Source organism: Apis cerana, linkage group LG10, assembly GCF_029169275.1.
Source record: "Apis cerana isolate GH-2021 linkage group LG10, AcerK_1.0, whole genome shotgun sequence".
Lineage (NCBI taxonomy): Eukaryota > Metazoa > Arthropoda > Insecta > Hymenoptera > Apidae > Apis > Apis cerana.
The window spans coordinates 876557-895921 of NC_083861.1; the positions used below are offsets into that span (position 1 = coordinate 876557).

General features: G+C 32.2%; 1 protein-coding gene across 4 annotated transcripts in view; it reads right to left on the reverse strand.

Annotated features, from left to right (window-relative positions):
• Positions 1–19365, reverse strand: part of LOC108003750 (bifunctional heparan sulfate N-deacetylase/N-sulfotransferase) — a 395004-nt gene that overhangs the window by 100080 nt on the left and 275559 nt on the right. For all 4 annotated transcript variants that reach the window (XM_062080018.1, XM_062080019.1, XM_062080017.1 and 1 more), the window contains one exon: positions 8415–10108. In XM_062080018.1, coding sequence (XP_061936002.1) covers positions 8415–8587 — 173 coding nt within the window. In that variant the 5' untranslated portion in view covers positions 8588–10108. The remainder of the gene's footprint in view (positions 1–8414; positions 10109–19365) is intronic.

Here is a 19365-nt window from a genome sequence, read left to right on the forward strand (position 1 = left end):
CTTCATAGTTATCTTTCTTTACTTTATCTTTATTATTATAAGCGGTTGACATTATGAAATAAATATTAATAAATTTTTCCTAAACATTCAAACAATTACTATTTTAATTTTTTCATTCCTTATAACATAAATATTTTCCAGACAAAATTTTATCATCTTATCAATGATAAAATTAACAAAAAAAAAAAGAAAAAGAAAAACAAACAAAATCGAAAAAATAAAAATTCTAACAACACTAATATACAAATATACCATTTTTATTATTAAAAATATATCAATCTAATCAAAATTTCAACATTTTCGTTTCTTCTATCAACATAATCTGCATAATTCCTTCGTCAAAAAAATCTTATCTCCAAAATAAATTACACCTATACAAGTGCATCATTTTGATAAACCACATGGTCTTTATAAAGCGGTTAAATCAAACGCGACGAGGACCGAGCTAGTACGCTCTCGAAAGCGACGACCAACACTGCACGACCAACCACCGACTTTTTACCACCTTTGGCATCGTTAACGAGGCTTGCATCTTCGCGCATTTCCATCACTATGACGGAGGAGGCGCGTGCGCATACCGGGAGGTGGATAAAAAGTGGGGCCAGATATTGCACGCCGAACCACGCAGACACGTTTTTCCTTCTGGCCGTAATTACGAGCCGATTCCGTCTGGCGAAACACGCGTGCTGGAATGCCAGAGATTACGAGGAACTCGTGCTGTGACTGGTGAAAAACAGGCCGATTCCTGCTGCACAATGGATTCCTCCTGAGGAACATGTTAATAGGAGGAGTTAAAGCTCGGACTTGAGGTTCTATACGAGCTCCTCGATGGAAGAATCTTTATTCCCTTCAGGGTCTTTGATCGAATCAGTTCAGGATGGACGAACGAGTGAATTGGAGCGGGAAAGGATTTGCTTCCGTGGGAAGAATTTTATTTTTCTTGGACCGAGTCTTGGATTGTCTTACGAATCGTTTATATATTTTTTTTAACAATTTTCATTGCGAATTATTCGACAAACTATTGTTTAATTGGATTATTCATAAACAGGTTTATTAAATTCTTCGATTTTGATATAATTAATGTAATTTTTTAATATATCGTTGAAGTTATTTATTGTGTTGAAGATTTTACTTGATATTATTGTTTATTGTACATTAAAAAATTATGAACAAAAAGTTTTTCTTTAGATTAAACGTTTTAGATTAAGTTAGATCAATATTAGATTAGTTTTAATCAGTTTTAATTGATTGCTATAGAAAATTGATAATCAATTATTTAATTATTTAATTTTTTTATATAGTTTAGTTTGGATTTGGGTTAGGTTAAGTTACGTTAAAAACTTTTTAATAAACAATGATAGTCAAGTAAAATTTTCATAATATTATTTATAATAATCTTGACAATATCAAAAGTCATCGAAATCGGAAAGTAATATATTTTTGTGAATATTTATTGAATAAATATTTATTATGTGATTTCTTTATGATTATATGTAGATTATATGAAGATAAATATGATAATATTTGGATGAAAATAAGAAAATAAATATAAAAAAGAAAATATTTTATTGGATTTTTAAATTAAACTTTTCCTGAGAAATATATAAAAATTTATAATACATTTTCAGAATTATATTTGATAATATCAAATTAGAATTAATTAAGTATTTAAATAAGTATCGATCAAAAATTTTAATATTGAAAAATTTACAATCCTCTCGATATTTTTACATTACATAGAGACGGAATATTTTCTAATCTCTTGTTATCATTTCTCGCGAGAAAGATAAACAAGAGCTATATTTCTCCATAGGATATTAGATTGGCGAAAGAGTAAACATATCGAAATTTGCAGAACTCGAAGAAATTATGTTTACCAGAAAAGTATCGTTTCCACCCGGTTCCAAAGTATTAACCTTGTTATTTCGAGTGCTTATCCATATAGACACTACACTCGTCAAATATTCGATATATATTTTAACGAAAAATAAAAAATAAAAGAATAAAAAAAAAAGAAATTTAAACAGAAGAAATTTCATCGAGATCTTAAAGGAATATATCTCTGTTTAAGAATTAATTTGAATTCTCAATCTTCCGTTTCAAATTTCCGATTCGTAATTAACATGATTAAATTTTTTAATATGGGCATCAAAAATGTATTAGAAATCGAGGTTATGCGCACATATTCGACACGATACATTATTCATTGCGGTTGTTCTCTAGGCAGAAGTTTGATTATTCCAAACATCTGTCTTGTCAAGGTAATATCGAGTTGTGTAAACTTGGAACATAAATGTCTGCCGGAACACATCGAAATATTCAACTTTTCCAAGTTTCTAGCGCCGGAGGACTCTGTACGCAATGTATTCGCTCGCGATGCGCCATTGTAAAGCAGTTGTTGCAGCCTCGTCGAACGAAATTAATGCACTTCCTCCCTCGCCCGTGAATTTGTGGAACTTCTAAATTTGAATTCAAAGGATATCAAAAAAAAAAACTTGAATAAAATCATCGTGTGTAATATTCTTTTTTTTAATAATTCTTTGATGCAAAGTGTAAAAAGATAGAAATGGCGCATAATTGTGATTCATAGTTGAAAGCTGATTCGATTTAATAATTTTTCTTCGTTCGTCACGGATATTTTTCGAATTATATGTGCTTCGATAAGCGAATTCCAATTCATGAGAGTTGTTTGGTTTAATATTTTGCTGATTTGATAATTATAACGAAATTTTTCTTATTCACGTTGTGAATAGCGTTAAATTTTTATAATAACGTGTAATATTTTAAATTTCGTTTTATTTACTCAATTCCTTATTATTTCTTATTAAATTAGAATAAAAAAGCTTTACTATTATATCTACTTTTCATTTTATATATATTTACTATTACACGTTACTTTATCTTTTATTAGTATCATTAAATTCATATTTTATTCTTTATTTTATTGAGAAGTTATAAAGATATTATAAGGTTATTCTAGATTACACTTTGAATTTCATTCAAATCTCAATATAAAAACCTCGTGATCTATCATCTACCAATAGTTAATAATATTTGAAATATGTCCTACAAAATGTAATAACTTTTTTCAAAATTGAACTAAATAATTTTTTATTTTCTTTGAAAAAACAATTGTTTCACTAAGCAATGTGTAAAAAAATTTTTTAAAATTATTATTGGTCAGAATCGTGAAATAAAAGTCAAAATAAAATTATTTTTAACTTTTTTATCCGAGCCTGTAAAAAAACATAGTTTTTGTAGATCTAAATAAGTCATATATATTCATAAAATTTCATCAAAATCATAACATCGTTATGAAATAATTAAAAATACTCAAATTCGCAATTTTTCACGATTTTCGCACTATCTAAATTGTAATCAATTTAAAAATTTCTACATTTTTCGATTCCTATAACTTTTTTATGCATCAACTAATTTCAATGAAATATACATATAATACCTATTTAAATAAAAGAAATGTTTAAAATTTTTTCATAACAATTTTTAAAAATTTTTTATTCAGTAAACTAAGTTGTTTGATCTTTAAAAAAAGTTAATCAAACTTCATTCTTAACAAAAATATATCCAAATCTTGAATATCAAGCAAAATCGAACGAGTCTTTTTAAAATATACCGAAAATATCGATGCCACACTGAATTGGTTTTAATAATAGCCTGGGCAGAGAAAGATATGGTGCAAAAGAAAGGATGACGATTATGGCTTAGCGCCGATATAAGGGACTGGCCGAGAAGAGAAGGTTGAATTGAAGCTGATTGGACGTGCGACAAACATCCGGCCGCATTTCGCGTCCCATGACCGAGAATGCACTTCTCTCTTCTTAATGCAAGCCGTGTTGTACAAAGATTTTCGATCTTGTATATTTAAACGTCGACATCGATCCTTTGGATACGTTACGGACAGAGAAATATATTGAATTAAAATGGTAGTATATAATATACTTCCGTTTTATTATTATATCAGTTTTATTTATTAGAATATGGGTTTCATTATGAATTAAGCGATTCTTTAATAAATATCAAGAGAGAAATATGAATATATCTGTTTGTATAAAAATTGCAGAAAATTGGAAAACAAATTAGGAAAGTATTATGCATTTCTGTTTAGCCTCAATTGTCTATTCGCGTCAGTTTCAGAATTAATTTTTTTATCGCCTAAATTAGCTCAAAGGAGAAATTTCCAGAATTCCTTTTCAAATATAGACACACGAAAAGATATCTCCATCACAAGATCTATTTACCTTGCATAAAATGAAATGAAAAACTTAAATACCTTTTTAACAGAAGGGATGACAATATAAGGCGCTAAATTTAAAACAAGTTTTCTAAAAAAATCATCCATAGAAATCCATAATTGAAATTTTTTCAGATCATAGATAACTGAATTCTCGAGATTATAGAAATTTTCTAGAAGATGCGTATTGCGACAATCACTCAATTTTCTAAACATGAACCGACTAATACCTGTCATTGCACTGTTATTTATCTTTTAAGTTAAATATCGGAATTGCGTTAATTGGCAGCCTTTACACTAAGGTTTCGAGAATATCTAAGCCTGGCAAATCGGGGATTTCGAGCGAGCGTGATTTGGAATATTGCAAAGCTCAAGGGTGGGCGCGGGCTCGAAGGCAATACAGACAGATTCGTGGTTCTGGCCACGTCGATGCGAAATTACATGTCAATGTCCACGCGAGAGTATTAGGTTTCGTGATTGACGATGGTTTACTGCGAACCTACAATTGCTTGCAGAACGGTCATAGGTTATCTATTAAGATTGATCCGTGTCGAGGTAAAGCACTATATCAATTAACCGAAAAGCTGTTCACCCACCTGTCTAGGATCGGCCCAAGGTCTGATCAATCGCGTATCTAAGGATATCGATTATTCGATCGATTAGTCGATTAAAATTAAATTAAATACGATTATCTTTTAATAATAGTGCGTATCTTTCAGATTCCTCGGGCAATTGTAATTTTTTCAAAATTTTTCTATTTTTTTTTTTTTAAATTTCTTAGAAAATTCAATTTTTAACAAACTGTTTTTATTTTTGACAAATATTTTCAGTTCATCAAGTCATTCATCAAATATTCATCATCTCATTACAAATTCTCGAGAATAATTCATAAATTTGTATATAATTTTCTAAATAACAATTCATTTCGTCATAAATAATTCATAAAATTATATATCCATTTGTTGCTTAAGAGGAATAAATTTTCAAATTCAAAGAGAAACATAAATAAAGCATTGCGTGAATAAAACAAAATGAAATACAAATTAAACGACGCATAATAAAATAAATGCAAGCAATTTGAATATTCAAATAATATTTTCTCTTACGCTATCTTAAATAACATTTTATTTCTCCTTGACCCGATTCTATTTCACTTAATTGTTCGAAACACTCGTTAAAAGTACATCGATGCAAAAATTCTAAGACTATCGCAGGATCTATGAAGAATGGCGCGATACGAAGATCGGCCAGAAAAATTTTGGCGCGCGCAAAAGATACAGAAGCCCGAGGAAACCGAGCAACTGCCAGCAACAATTTGGCGTTACGTAATTACGCCCCCGCGCCGAAATATAACGCCGAATTTCCAGAATGCTCTCACTTTCGCGCGCGCACACTCCACGAGGGGGATGTAATCACTGGGCCGTTGCCTTCGGGTTATCTGAACCTAGATTGGGTCCATATCGAGCCGAGGCGAACGTTTGGCCCGTGGGGTTATTCGTCTTCCCGAATTAACCCTGCAACTAGTCGGACGAGTCCAAGAACCGAGGCGATCGTTGCCAAGATTGAGGAAAATTGAGGATGAACAGGGCGAGGATTTTGGGAAACGTTTAAGGGGAAGATTCATTCTAGGTAATAGGGGTACAGGGCGGATGGTTTGAAAGGCAGATTTGAGGAGATTAATGGAAAGATATTTCGAGTGCGGAAGGATATTGGCGATTTTTTAAACTTTTCTTTTATCTGATGAAGTATTGAAATCAATTTTTCAACTTTAGAATTGACAGCTATGCGATGAATGTAGAGATTCAAGAAGAAAGAAACGTTGGTTCGGATAACATGTTTGTACCTTTTAGCGGAATTATAAAATTTGTTTGGTAAATTTTTACAAAATATTTCTGATCTCGATGATTTTTTTAACATGTTGTTAGGATCAAAGTGAAGAGTGAAGATTTTACTTGGCAATTGTCGTTTTATCAAAAAAAGTTATTAATCTAAGCCCAATATAAATCACGAAACCAGAAATTAAATTTTTCTTTGACATTAATTAATTTAATTTTAAGTTTAATCTAGCTTCGAACTTAAATTAAATAAAAACTCGTTTAAATGTGAGTCGATTAAATGGTTTGTATTAGATTTGGGCTAGTTTTTTTTAATCTGATTATCACGAGACAGCAGACTATCAATTGTCTGTAGCGACGAACCTGATTAAAACTAATTTGATTTAACCTAATTTAAACTGTTTCGAAGAAATGTTTTTGTTGGTAACTTTTTAATGAATACCAATAAAATCTTTACAACACGACTCAAGATAACGATCTTAATAACACATTAAAAAATTCATGATTCATTCGAATATCATGATATTCTTATACTTAATAAAACGTAATATTACCTGTGTTTCGTTCATTTTTTAAATCCAACTCTATCGATCAAAAACAAGAATTACATGCAGCGACAGTTTTAAATTTAATTCAAAATTATTTCTATTAAGATAACAAGCACGCAACGACTTCAAAGAGTCGCAATCGGCCGATCGCCACCCGAGATTTTCGATTTCGTATCAGGGGAATAAATCGTTCCTGGACATTTAGAGACTCTGTCACGTTTCTCATACATAGCGCGTAATAACTCGTTTCGTGCGTGGCAAATATTATTTATCGTTTGTGGTCAGAAAATTTTATTGCTGAATCAATCACATTTGTTGTTCGTTGTATTTCGTGTCTAAAATCTTTTCTCGAGTTCGTAAAATTCGTTTTTTTTCATATTATAAAATTAATCCTATTTCAAAAATGATCGTTATTTTTTTTTTTATTCTTCGATTAAAAGATATATAATATTTTACAGAAAAATTGATATTTTTTTAAAAATACGTATACATTTCGAATTTAACATAAATTTAATAGAGATAATACATTTTTAAAATTGTATTGCAAATATATGGAAGCTTATAAATTTGACATTTGATTTATATAATATTAATCGAACAAATCGAGATGGTGATTTTAATGAAATTATTTCTTTTGATACGTGAATCTATCAATTCGATGTTATATCTTTTTTCCTGTGAAATTGTGAAAAAAATTTGATTACTGGAATAAATTTTGATATTATTAATTTATTAAAGCGTAATTTCTTTTATATAAAATATAAATATTTTTTAAAATTTCCAATAATTCTGTGATTTGTTAATTTTATTTGTCGAATCAACTAAAACTAACATTTTTTTAATTTTCTCAAAAATTTCATATTTTTTTCCATTTCCTTAATAATAATTTTTTCATCAACTTTTATAAAATTTTATAAAAAAGTGTTATAAAGACAATTAATTTTTTATAATTCTTTAACTGAAAAATATTTATTACAATTAATTCATTTTTATCACGAAAAAACGTTTAAAACTTATTAACTTATTTTAAAAAAAAAAAATTCTCTCGTATTAATAAATCTTTCGAGAGATTTAATTACTACAGTCATACCGATGTTTTTCCAGTTCAGAAATGAATTTCGATTCATTGAACTACCTTTCAATACCTTTTAATACACGTGAATGAGCATATATTGGAAAAATTTTATTTTAAGTTACGTTATTTTATTAAATAATAATATTTGAAGTGAAGAACTGCACTTTTTAATTTAGCTGGACAAAAAAAATGATAAAAAAATAAATAAAAAGAGAATTTCCGTATAATTAACAACATAAATCTGATAAAAAGAAGAATCAATCTAAAAAAAAAAAGAAAAGAAAAAAAGAATTATTAATAATAATCAACTCGACAATCATTAATTCATTATCCGCCAGTCTAATAAATCATACTTTATTTTTAAAATCTCGTTAAAACTTGCCCTAACGCTATATCTATCGACCAGTGACACGAAACGATACGATGATATGACATAAAAATATATAGGTGTATACAATCATACTTTTATTCATAATTTACAAAATTTAAGAGTAAAAAATTTTCCTAAATTTAATTCTCCATTATCTTTTAAGCGTATATCACTACACGTAATCAAATATATAATGAAAAATATCTTAATTAACAAGCACGTCCCAAAAGCTCAACAAACTCGCCCCACACACTCCATCTCCATCATTTAAAAATGGAAACTTTTACTTTACTTATCCAGAAAAATAAACTGTCCCAGAATTCATTTCACTCACCTGGACAGCGGGCTGCTGATGATATAATGCGTGTAATAAAATATACTGGCGACGGAGACGAGAAGCAGCGCCGCGACGCATCGTTTCACCGTGGCCTGCTTGACGACGCAGCGCGGACCGACGGCGCTTAGTAAAGGAACGCCAGCCTCGACCGCGGAAATCTTCATCACCATCGTCTCATTCGACGAGGTACTGTCCTGTTGTCTCTCAGATTATCTCCGGATTGTTCCTCCCTGCCCCGTGGAGACGCGAAACGTACCTCGAATCACCTCGTGTAGCGTCGCGCCCGGGGCGACAATCGTCCCTCACTTCCGGAACAAGGATACCCTCTCTTGCTTCGCCGGGCATCGACGCTGCTCATACTCGTCCACTCTCTTTCCCTTGAATATCGAGAGGATATCGAATCTGCCTTCGAGATTCCTCTTCAACCTCGATCAAAACCTTCTCGTCGAAGATTAATAGCGAACCAATCTAACCGAGGACTCGATCTCCCCTACTCGAAATCTCGGGATCGAGTATTCTTTCTCAAACACGGGAATTAATTGAAAATTTCCTTTGATACTTGGATTTTTCTATCGCAGAGAGAAAGAGAGAGAAAGAGAGGAGAGAAGAGAGAGAAAGAGAGAGAGAGAGAGAATTAATCCCAGCGTCTCGATAAAACGGAATTTTTGCTGAATGATTAAAGAATACGAATAAAAATCCTTGAATTCGATATTTCTCTTCTTATCTCTTTAGGCGATTGTTGGTTCGAGACTCGGGTCAACTCGAAGCTCAGATCGAAAACGGCGGGTCCTGGATCGTCGAATCCGGCCCGTCTTTTCGAAAACATCGATGATAACTTAAAATTAAGATCGCCACTTGTTGCGTTTCCACGACGGCAGCACGATCACCATTTTGCGAGCAGCACGGGGTCGCGCCGTCCATCGCGATCCGATTTTTAACCCATTTGGCCCAACGTCTCCCCCCTCGATGGATTTCACTTCCTTCTTTTTTCTCAGCGATCGGTGCCTCGGATCCTCGACATTCTCTCCTTTAATCGATAAATATGGACGAATATTTCTCCCGGTATTGTTTGTTCGAGACCATGTCGCGGTTAGATCGTGGAAAAGAAAAGGAATAATTTTTAAGGACGAAGAATTTTCAGTTCAACATGGACGCTGGATGGAGGATGTTGCGAATTTTTTGGAAACTCGAGTCCAAAGTCAACTCAGACGGGAATTTTTTATCCGGCGCCGTTGAAACTTTCGCGAAAATCCGGCCTCCACTTCCGGTTCCGTTCCACGGTTAGCTGATTTTACGGCGCCGTCATTTGTTACGGCACACGACTGGCTCAAGATATCCCCGGTGTGTTTGCCTCCTAGACAAGCAAGTAAACCCGGTTCACTCGTAAATTTCGTGTCCTCTCTTCTTCTTCTTCTTCTTCTTCTTCTTCCTCCTCCTCCTCTTCTTCTTCCTTTCGTCCTTGTCTAGCTTTTCTCCACGATGTTCTTAACGTGTGTCGTGCGCGTCGTCTTTTCTTTTCTTCCCGCTCTCTCCTCCGCGGAGAGGCTGCTATACACGCTCCTCCTCTTTCTACCTGTCAATTAGGGACGATGGAAAGCTACGATGCTTCCCGGCCGGAACGATTTTCGAACGTTACCCTATCGCCTTTATCGATCTCGTACAGCGTCGTTGGTTCCCCTTGTTTCACGAGTCTGCAACAGTCAACAGTGGAATGTCCATTGAACGACCAATGAAGAACAAACGGGACGATTTTGTTTCTTGCTTGGGGGAAGAGGAGGGAGGGAAGGGAAGATCGATTGAGAGGTCTCGATCTCGTGAAAGAAGAGGAAAAGAAGGATAAGGGTAAATGTTGAAGATATGCAAGATATTTTTGTTTAATTTAAGATTAAGTATGAAATGAAAAACTGATTACAACTGATTGTAATTATAATCTTTTTTCAAATAAATAATATAATTTGAATATACATAAAGTATGGATTGCTTGCTCGGATAACGTGTAAATTTATATTATTACATACATTTTCGATTTTAATTTTAATTTTAATTCTCTACAGAAAAAAAAGTAATCCTAGTTTTATGAGAGAGACTCGAGCAACGTGTAATTCCCCAAGATAAAACTAAAACATCCCATTATGATCATTGTCCTCATTCAACTATGAGTTCTAAGGATCTCATAAAAGAACCATAAAAAAAAGAATTCCAATAACTTGGGCGATATATATCTACGACGTGCTATGAAAGAAATAGGACTTCGAATAATGAATAACCGACGCATCAACGTTTAGTGACTCGTTTCCAGAGTCGATAATAAACTGAACAGCTGAAATAAGATGCAAATATCGTATACATAAGTCCTATTTATATGTACACGTAATCAAACTATCGTTCAGTTAGTGGTAATCCCGAAATTATTATCAAAAAACGATTAAACAACGAGAACGAATAATTCACGACGCTTGACAATTTCAATTAATCGATCGAAGTGTTTCTGTGGAATAGCGTTGCAATTTCAACCATTATTCCCCTCCTCCCCTTTCCTTATCCTCTTTAATTTTTTCTCGTCGTTCGTATATCGGTCGCAGAAAGGAATCCATTAATCAACCACCTCCAGAGAGATCTTTGTCCTGGGGGTCCTACTCTATCTGTATCGTTTCAAAGAGTATATTCCCTTCAACTTTTCTCCGGAGGATAGAAAAAAAGAAACAAGAAAAAAAGGGAAGAAATAAGGAAAGAAAGAAAAAGAAGGAGCGAAAAAATAAATTGAAAATGATCCGGAGAAAGATAGAAGAATAAGGGGAATAGAAGAGAAGGGAGAGAGGGAGAGGTAGAATCGACGATCAAGATTTTCTCGAGAAGAATATCGTCCTTCCAGTTATTTTCAGTCGTTTTCACGTGTCTTCAGAAAGCTAACTTAACATTTTTTCAACTCACGAATAAAACTGACGCTTCATATAAACAAGATGCGGAAGAAATCTTGTTGTTGGGAATCTTAGAAACGAACGGGAGATTTAATTATGCGATCTTCACGGTGGATGGGTGATGGATGTTTGAAAAAGGAAGAAGAAGAGATAAGATCTGCTATTTATTTCTGCTAAAAATTTTTGTTCGTGTTTTCCTGCGATTTTTATTTTTATTTTTCTTCTTATTTCGATTTTGTTGTTACATAATTTAAAAATAAAATTTCTATTTTTTTATAACACTCTCATGATGATTTTTTTTATGGAATTTCTTCTCTTGATTTTATTGAAACGAAATTTTATGAAATTCTCTCTATAATCCTACCTATGTGGAAGAATTATTTGCTTGAATGTAAAAATTTTTTTAACAATAAGTACTACGATTTCGTCATTGTATCCCAGAAAGGAGAACAATTCATATGATGAATTCATATCATTTCCTGTTATTGATTTTGAATGGGCACACGTATGCATTGATATTTCCTCACAATAATTAAAAAATATGTTATATCATACATATATATAATAAATAACTGTTGTTAAAATTCTAAATATTTCTAGATCACCACGTCAAAAATTCTGAACAATGCTTATCTACAAACAACCTAAATAAACCAAAAATAAACCTCTTTTCAAAAGATTATTTTATTAAACAATCTTTATCGATATATTAAGCAAAAAAAAAAAAGATGTACCGAAAAAAGTTCAGTGGATCAACGATTCATTTCCAAAAAAAAAATCTGTTTTTTGACTTGAAACGGATCGACTTTGATGAGACCTGGTTGCTCTCGATGGAAAAAGTTCGCTCCATCAACCGGCTTCCGTCAAAAAGACAGAGAAAGAGAAGAAACGAGCGAATCAGTGGGAAGGGAGATAGGTAACGGATAGAAAGAGAGAAAGAGAGAGAGCGAGAGGCCCGCGGGCCAAAGTGCGCAGAATGCATTTGCCAGATTAAAACGCCATTGGAGTGCATCGAGGCGCCTGTAAATATGCTTGTGGAAGGACGAACGAGCCGACGAACGGGCCCCTCTCCCTCCGATGAAATTGGATCTGCGCGATTCCGCTCTCGAGCCAGACAAACGAACGTTCTCGCCTTCCACCCTTTTCGGTTCCGACCCCTCTCGGTTGAGCTGCCTCCATGCCGGAAGAAAGATGGCTCCATTCGGAGGAATAATCAGGGGAGCTCGCGTAATCATTTCGCGGCGATCGAGCGGCCCTCTTTCCCTCCCCCCCTCCTCTTCTGCGCCACGGTGCGCGATCTAACCCACTCGATGCACCTACGTGTGCGGATCCGCCCTTTAAATCCGCGCACGTGATGCATCCGACTAACGACCCACTCGGGGAGCCAAAACGTGTCTCTTGAATTAAGCACCGCTCGGCCTCGTACGTTTCGAGGGGTATATGGGATTACCCGCGACACGATGAATAATTCAGATAACGAAATATATATGTGTGTGTATATATATATATATAGTATTTGGAATTTTTATTAACTCGATGAAATTTTTCTTCTTTCTCTTCTTTAAAGATTTCAGAGGAAAGAATCGGATCAGGTTTGAGTGAGGTTTGGATTTCTTGGAAGGGTGAAATGTCGGATATATATAAAGTAACATGCTTTTAAGGATATGCTTTTAGAATTCTTGATTTAGAGTATTATTATCTTTCTAGCAGGAAAATTTATTTTTGTTTAAAGTAGTTCTTAATGTATTCAAGATCAAAGTGATGGAAAGCGAGTAAATTTTATGAAGTTGTGAATAAATTTTATAATTGATTGTAAAATATGGTTTTGTATCTGGTCACGATATATCGTTGTTTCGACGAAAATGGTAGGACGATTTTTTTTCGAACAGATTCCACGAGGACACGAGGATCCGGGAAACAGTATTTCCGAACGATTTCCCACTGTCACCGTTATTTCTCACCGTGCGGCCAGGTCTTTCCGTTCCTTTCGACGCGAAACAAAGAGCTCTGAAATCAACACCTCCCCAGAGGACATCCCTTTAGAAATTTCTCCACGTAGGAGCTATTTCTTGAGTAAGGAGACCATTTATTAAATTTACCTACTAATGAAATAATACCTCTAATTGGATCCTTGTAAATATATGACAAAATATTACAATAATAACATTGTAATGATATATAACGATAATATTGGATTAATTAATGAAAGAAATGTTAAGAAAACATGTTAATTTAAGTTCTTTTAATTTCTATCAAGAAATATAATAAAAATATATGGCGTGTTGATATATTTTTTGAAAAATCGAAGACCTAAAGACCGAAACAAATATAAAAAATATAAAAATGTATACTTATTTATTAGAGATTAAGATTCATTTTATTCTGTTTCTATTTAATTTAATACGAATTTCGATCGTTTAATTTAAAAAAAAAGTTTTAATCGATATTTTTACTTATTCCTACTTTTGAATTTTAATGTAATATACAATTTAATCCATACGATAATAAACAAATAAACGATAAATAAATAAAACAATAAAATCTTCTATCAATTCTACATCTTCTAATAAATCACTGTATCAAACTACTGGAAAAACATGACTCGTTTCTTTTTCTTTTCCTTTTCTTTTTCCGACGAAGAAGAAAAATCACAAAAGAAAAAAAATACTTGTCAAAATCTTGTTAAAATCAACGAAGGAACGAGTCAAACTCCACTTATGTCAGCCACATCTCTATCCACCAATCCACGTTACGAATCATCAATCGACACGTTTCAGCTTCCCCTTGGAACGTGTCAAGCAAGGGATGATCCCCGGATTATAAATCCTTCCTTCAGGTGTGTCCAGGAGCGGGGAAGGGAGAGAAATGGCGCCTATTTCGACGTGCAATTCGTTTGCAGCACACGCGATAGACGCGTGAAATTAAATCCACCGTTTCTGTTATACGTTCCACCTTTCGCGCCCCCACGTTATAATATAACACAGTCCCGACACGTCCGACGTCCGAAGCGGATTGGTTTACGCGCACGTACGGAAACTGCAAAAATTCCGGGATCTCTGGATCGGTAAGTCTCAAGGAACAAATATTTTGCACGAGTATTTCTTGAACTAGGTAGAGGGAAAACTTGTTGTAGCTTCGGTAAACAAAGGTTTTGAAATTTAATTGGAGGGGAGATTGCGGTGTCTGGATTGTGAGAAAAAAGAGTTTTTTTCGTTAGAGAGGTATATTGGGTTTGGATGGATTGGATCTTAGCGTCGTAGCTTGGATCTTATTTTAGATGAATAATAGAAGGGATTTGTTGTTATATGTACGTTGAAATGAAAACTTTTCTGTTTCAGAGATGAAATTGTACGCGAAGAGGAAGAGAAGAGTGTCGTGTGAATTTAATTAATTGTAAGATTAATTTTCTGCTGGAAATATTTAATTTCATTCTAACGTATAAGAATCTATAATCTAAGAAATAAATACGTATCTAAGAAAATATTGTATCTCGTTTTTAGCGATTTAATCTTTAAGTAAAGTAAACTTTGATAGATATATTAATTGCAACAAAAAATAATTCTTTTTTTCGTTATGTGAAAGAAAAAATAATATACATAACAATAACACTTATTCTCCTACGTAATATTCTTAATTGGAACAACAACATCCAAAAAATAACATCAAAGTAGTCAAGTATCTGAATTACAAAAAATAACATCAACCCTCTCAAAAATAACAGCTCCTAAAAATTCGTAACACCTACCTTGATAAAAGCAACACCTCTTCACTACGTTTCCAAAATAACCAATTGCGAACAAGTACCACAGCACTTGAAACATTCAAACACTTTGTATCAAATTTCCTCCACTTCTGATCCAACATCCATCACCCACTCTTCGAAATGCACAGCAGTATCTTGCAAGGAACCGACCAGATGGAATAAGAGATACCGCGGCGTAAAATTGACCGGGCTGTTTTCCACTTAACAAACTTTTACCTTCGATATAATTCAGCAAACTCACCCCCCGGAACCGTGGTCTGGAACCGCGTTTCGAGAGGACCGAAAGGTATATCGCGATGGCGCGTAGCGATAATTGCCCGCTTCGAAACGGCTATAACTCACGTGTTGGCCATGGACGCAGAATTTCAAAGGAGAATTTTAATGGCGAAAGTTCTCTAGTGATTGGTAGCCCGTTAAACGTGGCTGTCGAATCGGTGGAAAAAAATTAATTTGAAATCGGATCTCAAAGCTCGCGAATCACGGAGACGTCACGTCTCGCGTTAATCGATGATATTTCAAGGCTGATAATCGTGCTCGGGGGTGATAATGACACGATGAGATTCTTTCGACGCGTTCAATTTCATCGTTATAAAAAAGATATCTCTTTTTTTTTTCTTTCTTTCTTTCTTTCTTTTTTCGAAGGAATCGTTTGTTCTCGGTCGAATGGAAAGATAATCGATTAATAGGACGATGAAATCGTTTACTCGGCGAAAAATAGTTAGAAAAGGGAAAGAAAGAAATTACAAATTTTGTTCTATTAAATAATTATTGACTACATGGAAGAAGGATAAATGATAATTATTTGTCCTTATTCGGAGTAAAGAGATCCTCGATATCGATGATTTTTGAATATGTTGTAGAAATCAATTTCTTTTCTTTGCATGTTACAACTGTTCGCCTTTAATTTTCCATTTTTATTTGCAAAAAGAGAATTATACCAAAAAATTTTTCTTATATATTATGTATACGTGTATGTAAACATAGGATTTATCGTCTTCTAATATTTTAGCGACAATTAAAACATATAACTATATAATGAATTAATAAAAAAAAAATTCTATAGATTTTATGAAAGCTTTTTTTAGTTTTTCGTCTGTTCTTTTGGACGTTACTCGATGTATTTATAGAAACAATAAATCTACAACATGCAGTTATGTAAGAAAAATTCTATGTATAATAATAATATAAATCTTTTTTTGCAAATATTTCGAAAATTTAAAATGAGCGGCAATAAAATGCAAAGGAAAAAGTTCAAAATCTGTTTATTAATGAATAATTAATGAATAAATTTGCATAAATTACATGATAGTATTAAATATTAGATTATATAAATTAATTTAATTTTGAAAAGAATAAAAATTTGATTTACAAATCACGATTTACATTATTTGGTCTATATATCTTATAGATACGAATAGATTAAACGTGATGATTGACGATGATTAGAGATCGAATGAATGAAGAGAATGAGAACGGATGTTTAATCTGAGATAATGATTCCCAGAACATGCGTGAGGAAGTGCAAGAGCCACGAGGGATTTGAGAGTTGATTAAATGTGAGTATGAATTTTTAAAAATGCGATATGAACAACGATTGAGAATCGTACGAAAATCGTAGTTTTACAATTTCAACTTCGAAGAATAGTATTATTCAAAGTACTATAATGAGTTGTAGCAAATTTAAATTAATTCAATTTCTAATTATAAGTGTATCTTATCATATTTGCTCGATTAATCTTACATATTGTACATTGTATATTCTATGAATTCAGATAAATGCAGATGACATTCTTTTCAAATTTGAAGTAATTTAAGAGTATGTGAATTTAAAACGAACAAAAAAAATTAATTTGAAATTATAATAATTTTAAAAATTAGAAATATAATAGCAAAAGTTACTTTTAATCAAATATAATATTACATTAAATTAATTTTATATGCGTCAACTTAATAAAATCACGAATTAATAGTTAAGAGTTTTTGTTGGATGCTTATTCTAATTTATGCATTTATCAACGAGTAGATAGTAAAACTGACAAAGTATGACTTTTTGTGCTGATGCAAGAGAGAATTTTTTTTGTGCAGCTTTTTTTTAATTCCTTTTATCTTGAATACATTTGTGCAAATTCTCGAGTATCGATTAAAAATTTTTCATGCGTTTAAATATCATTGGACTTTGAAATTGCAAATTAATAGGCGGAATATTTAGAGTTTCTGAAATAAAGAAGCAATTCTACTTAAACGAAATTTAATTGCAAAATAAAATTCTCGACATTGAAATTTCACATATTTAGCATGTGAGTATTAGTTTCGTTTGTGATAGAGAAGAGTTTTCCATACAGAAAAACATAGTGCAGGTGATTAAATGAAATAAGTTTTTAATTTAAAATTTAATTTAAAATTGTGGAGAAAAATATATATGCAATTTTTTTCCAATAATCGAATAAAGAGTTGGTAGATAATATTTGAGAACTGACAATGAGCATAAATTTTTATAATCTTTTGTTTTGTAATATGTCATTTCATTTTGAATAGTTATTACAATTTCTAGTTGCAGAATTTGATACAATTCTTCTTCGATACAAGTCAAATTAATAGAATGCTTCCCATTTAATAAAACAATCATGGATTCAATTATTTTGTTTGTTAGTTACTTTTTTCTTCTTTATTATTTTTGATGAAATATATAAGATTAAATTAAAATAAAATTTCATTTATATTTTTTATTAAAACAAATTTTTTTGTAATCTGATATTAATTTATTATGGAAGTTTAAATCTATAAGAGGGATTAATTATTTCAATTTTTGAAAATTATATGTAGATTGTCTGACTGTTTATTCATCATATTTCTATAATAATATAATTTTCCAATATTTTCCAATAACGAACTCAGCACGAAATTTCAAAAATTAAGAAAAAAATAATACCTTCAATTATAATTATCATTTGCGTGGTTGATTGGATGAAAATCATCAGGATTCCTATTAATCAAATCCTACGTATTATAGAATTCTGATTTATTTTAATTACATTTTATCAACGAATTACTGTAATAATTGTAATTAATATTACACACAAGAAAATTCATACAATAAATAGAAAAATGAAAAAAATTTATTATGCATAAATTAATATTTTTTTACCGAGCAACAATTGTTTAACAATTAATCAAATTTATTCAAATTAAACTATTTAAAAAAATCTTAATTTCCACAAGAATGACGCTATGCAAAATATTTACAAAACGATTATGCAAATTAATTTTAAAATTAATTTCCATGTATTTAAATGTATTTAAAAAAATTATTTCCTCTAAATAAAAAATTATAAAAAGTATAATATTTTATTCTATTATTAAATATTATCTACATTTTCATATACATTATACACATTCGAAAATTTCTTTAAAAATTTCTCGATCTAATCTAAAGAAAAATCATCTCATCATCAGTTCTAAATATCCATCAAACATTTATTATCCTAAATATATTTTACACTTTTACACGTTATATTCGAACATTTTTGTGTACAAAAATTTCTTATTAACAAACTTATTAATAAAAAAAAAAGTCATCCCTTCGTCAACTCCGGATACCTATTATAACCGAGATAAAAATTAAAATAAACAAAAAGAAACAAAAGAAAGTAGCATGTCCGCGTTAACAACGAAAGAGTCCAGTCGAACGTACACGGGGAACCGAAGTTTTTTAATAAACCCGCGGACAGGCCGTGCAACGTGCGTTCATTATCCTCGTTTATCGCCAAGCACACATCCCCTATCGCCCGCACCCCTCCTCCGTTTACATCACAATTTCGGAACTGGTGCATTTGCGGTCGGCCGGAATTTCATCGCCATATTTTTCGCAGCCGCAACCGGAACTACTGATCTGTCACCGGCCATCGTCATTTCGACGTCGTTCTGCGGAAAGACGGATGGACATGCCGAGACTGATAGCCGCGGCGTTTTATCGGCGTCGCGGTGACGCCTCTTTACGATTGTCAACCCTTTCTCGTGTGAGATTTATATCCTTACACGCATGACTTTCTCTGATTCGCGAGAATTCGAAAGTATTTTTTGTGGATTTCAGTTGAAACGAACAGTTTCGTTATTCCCGTTATTAAAATTTAGTAGATCATTGTTTTATAATTTTTTTCGTAATATTTACGATCCCTGTGAAATGATTAATAACACCTTGTTTTCAAGTTAAATAAGAGGATCATTCTGATCATTCTGTATATGATAACATAATTATATTAGAATAAAT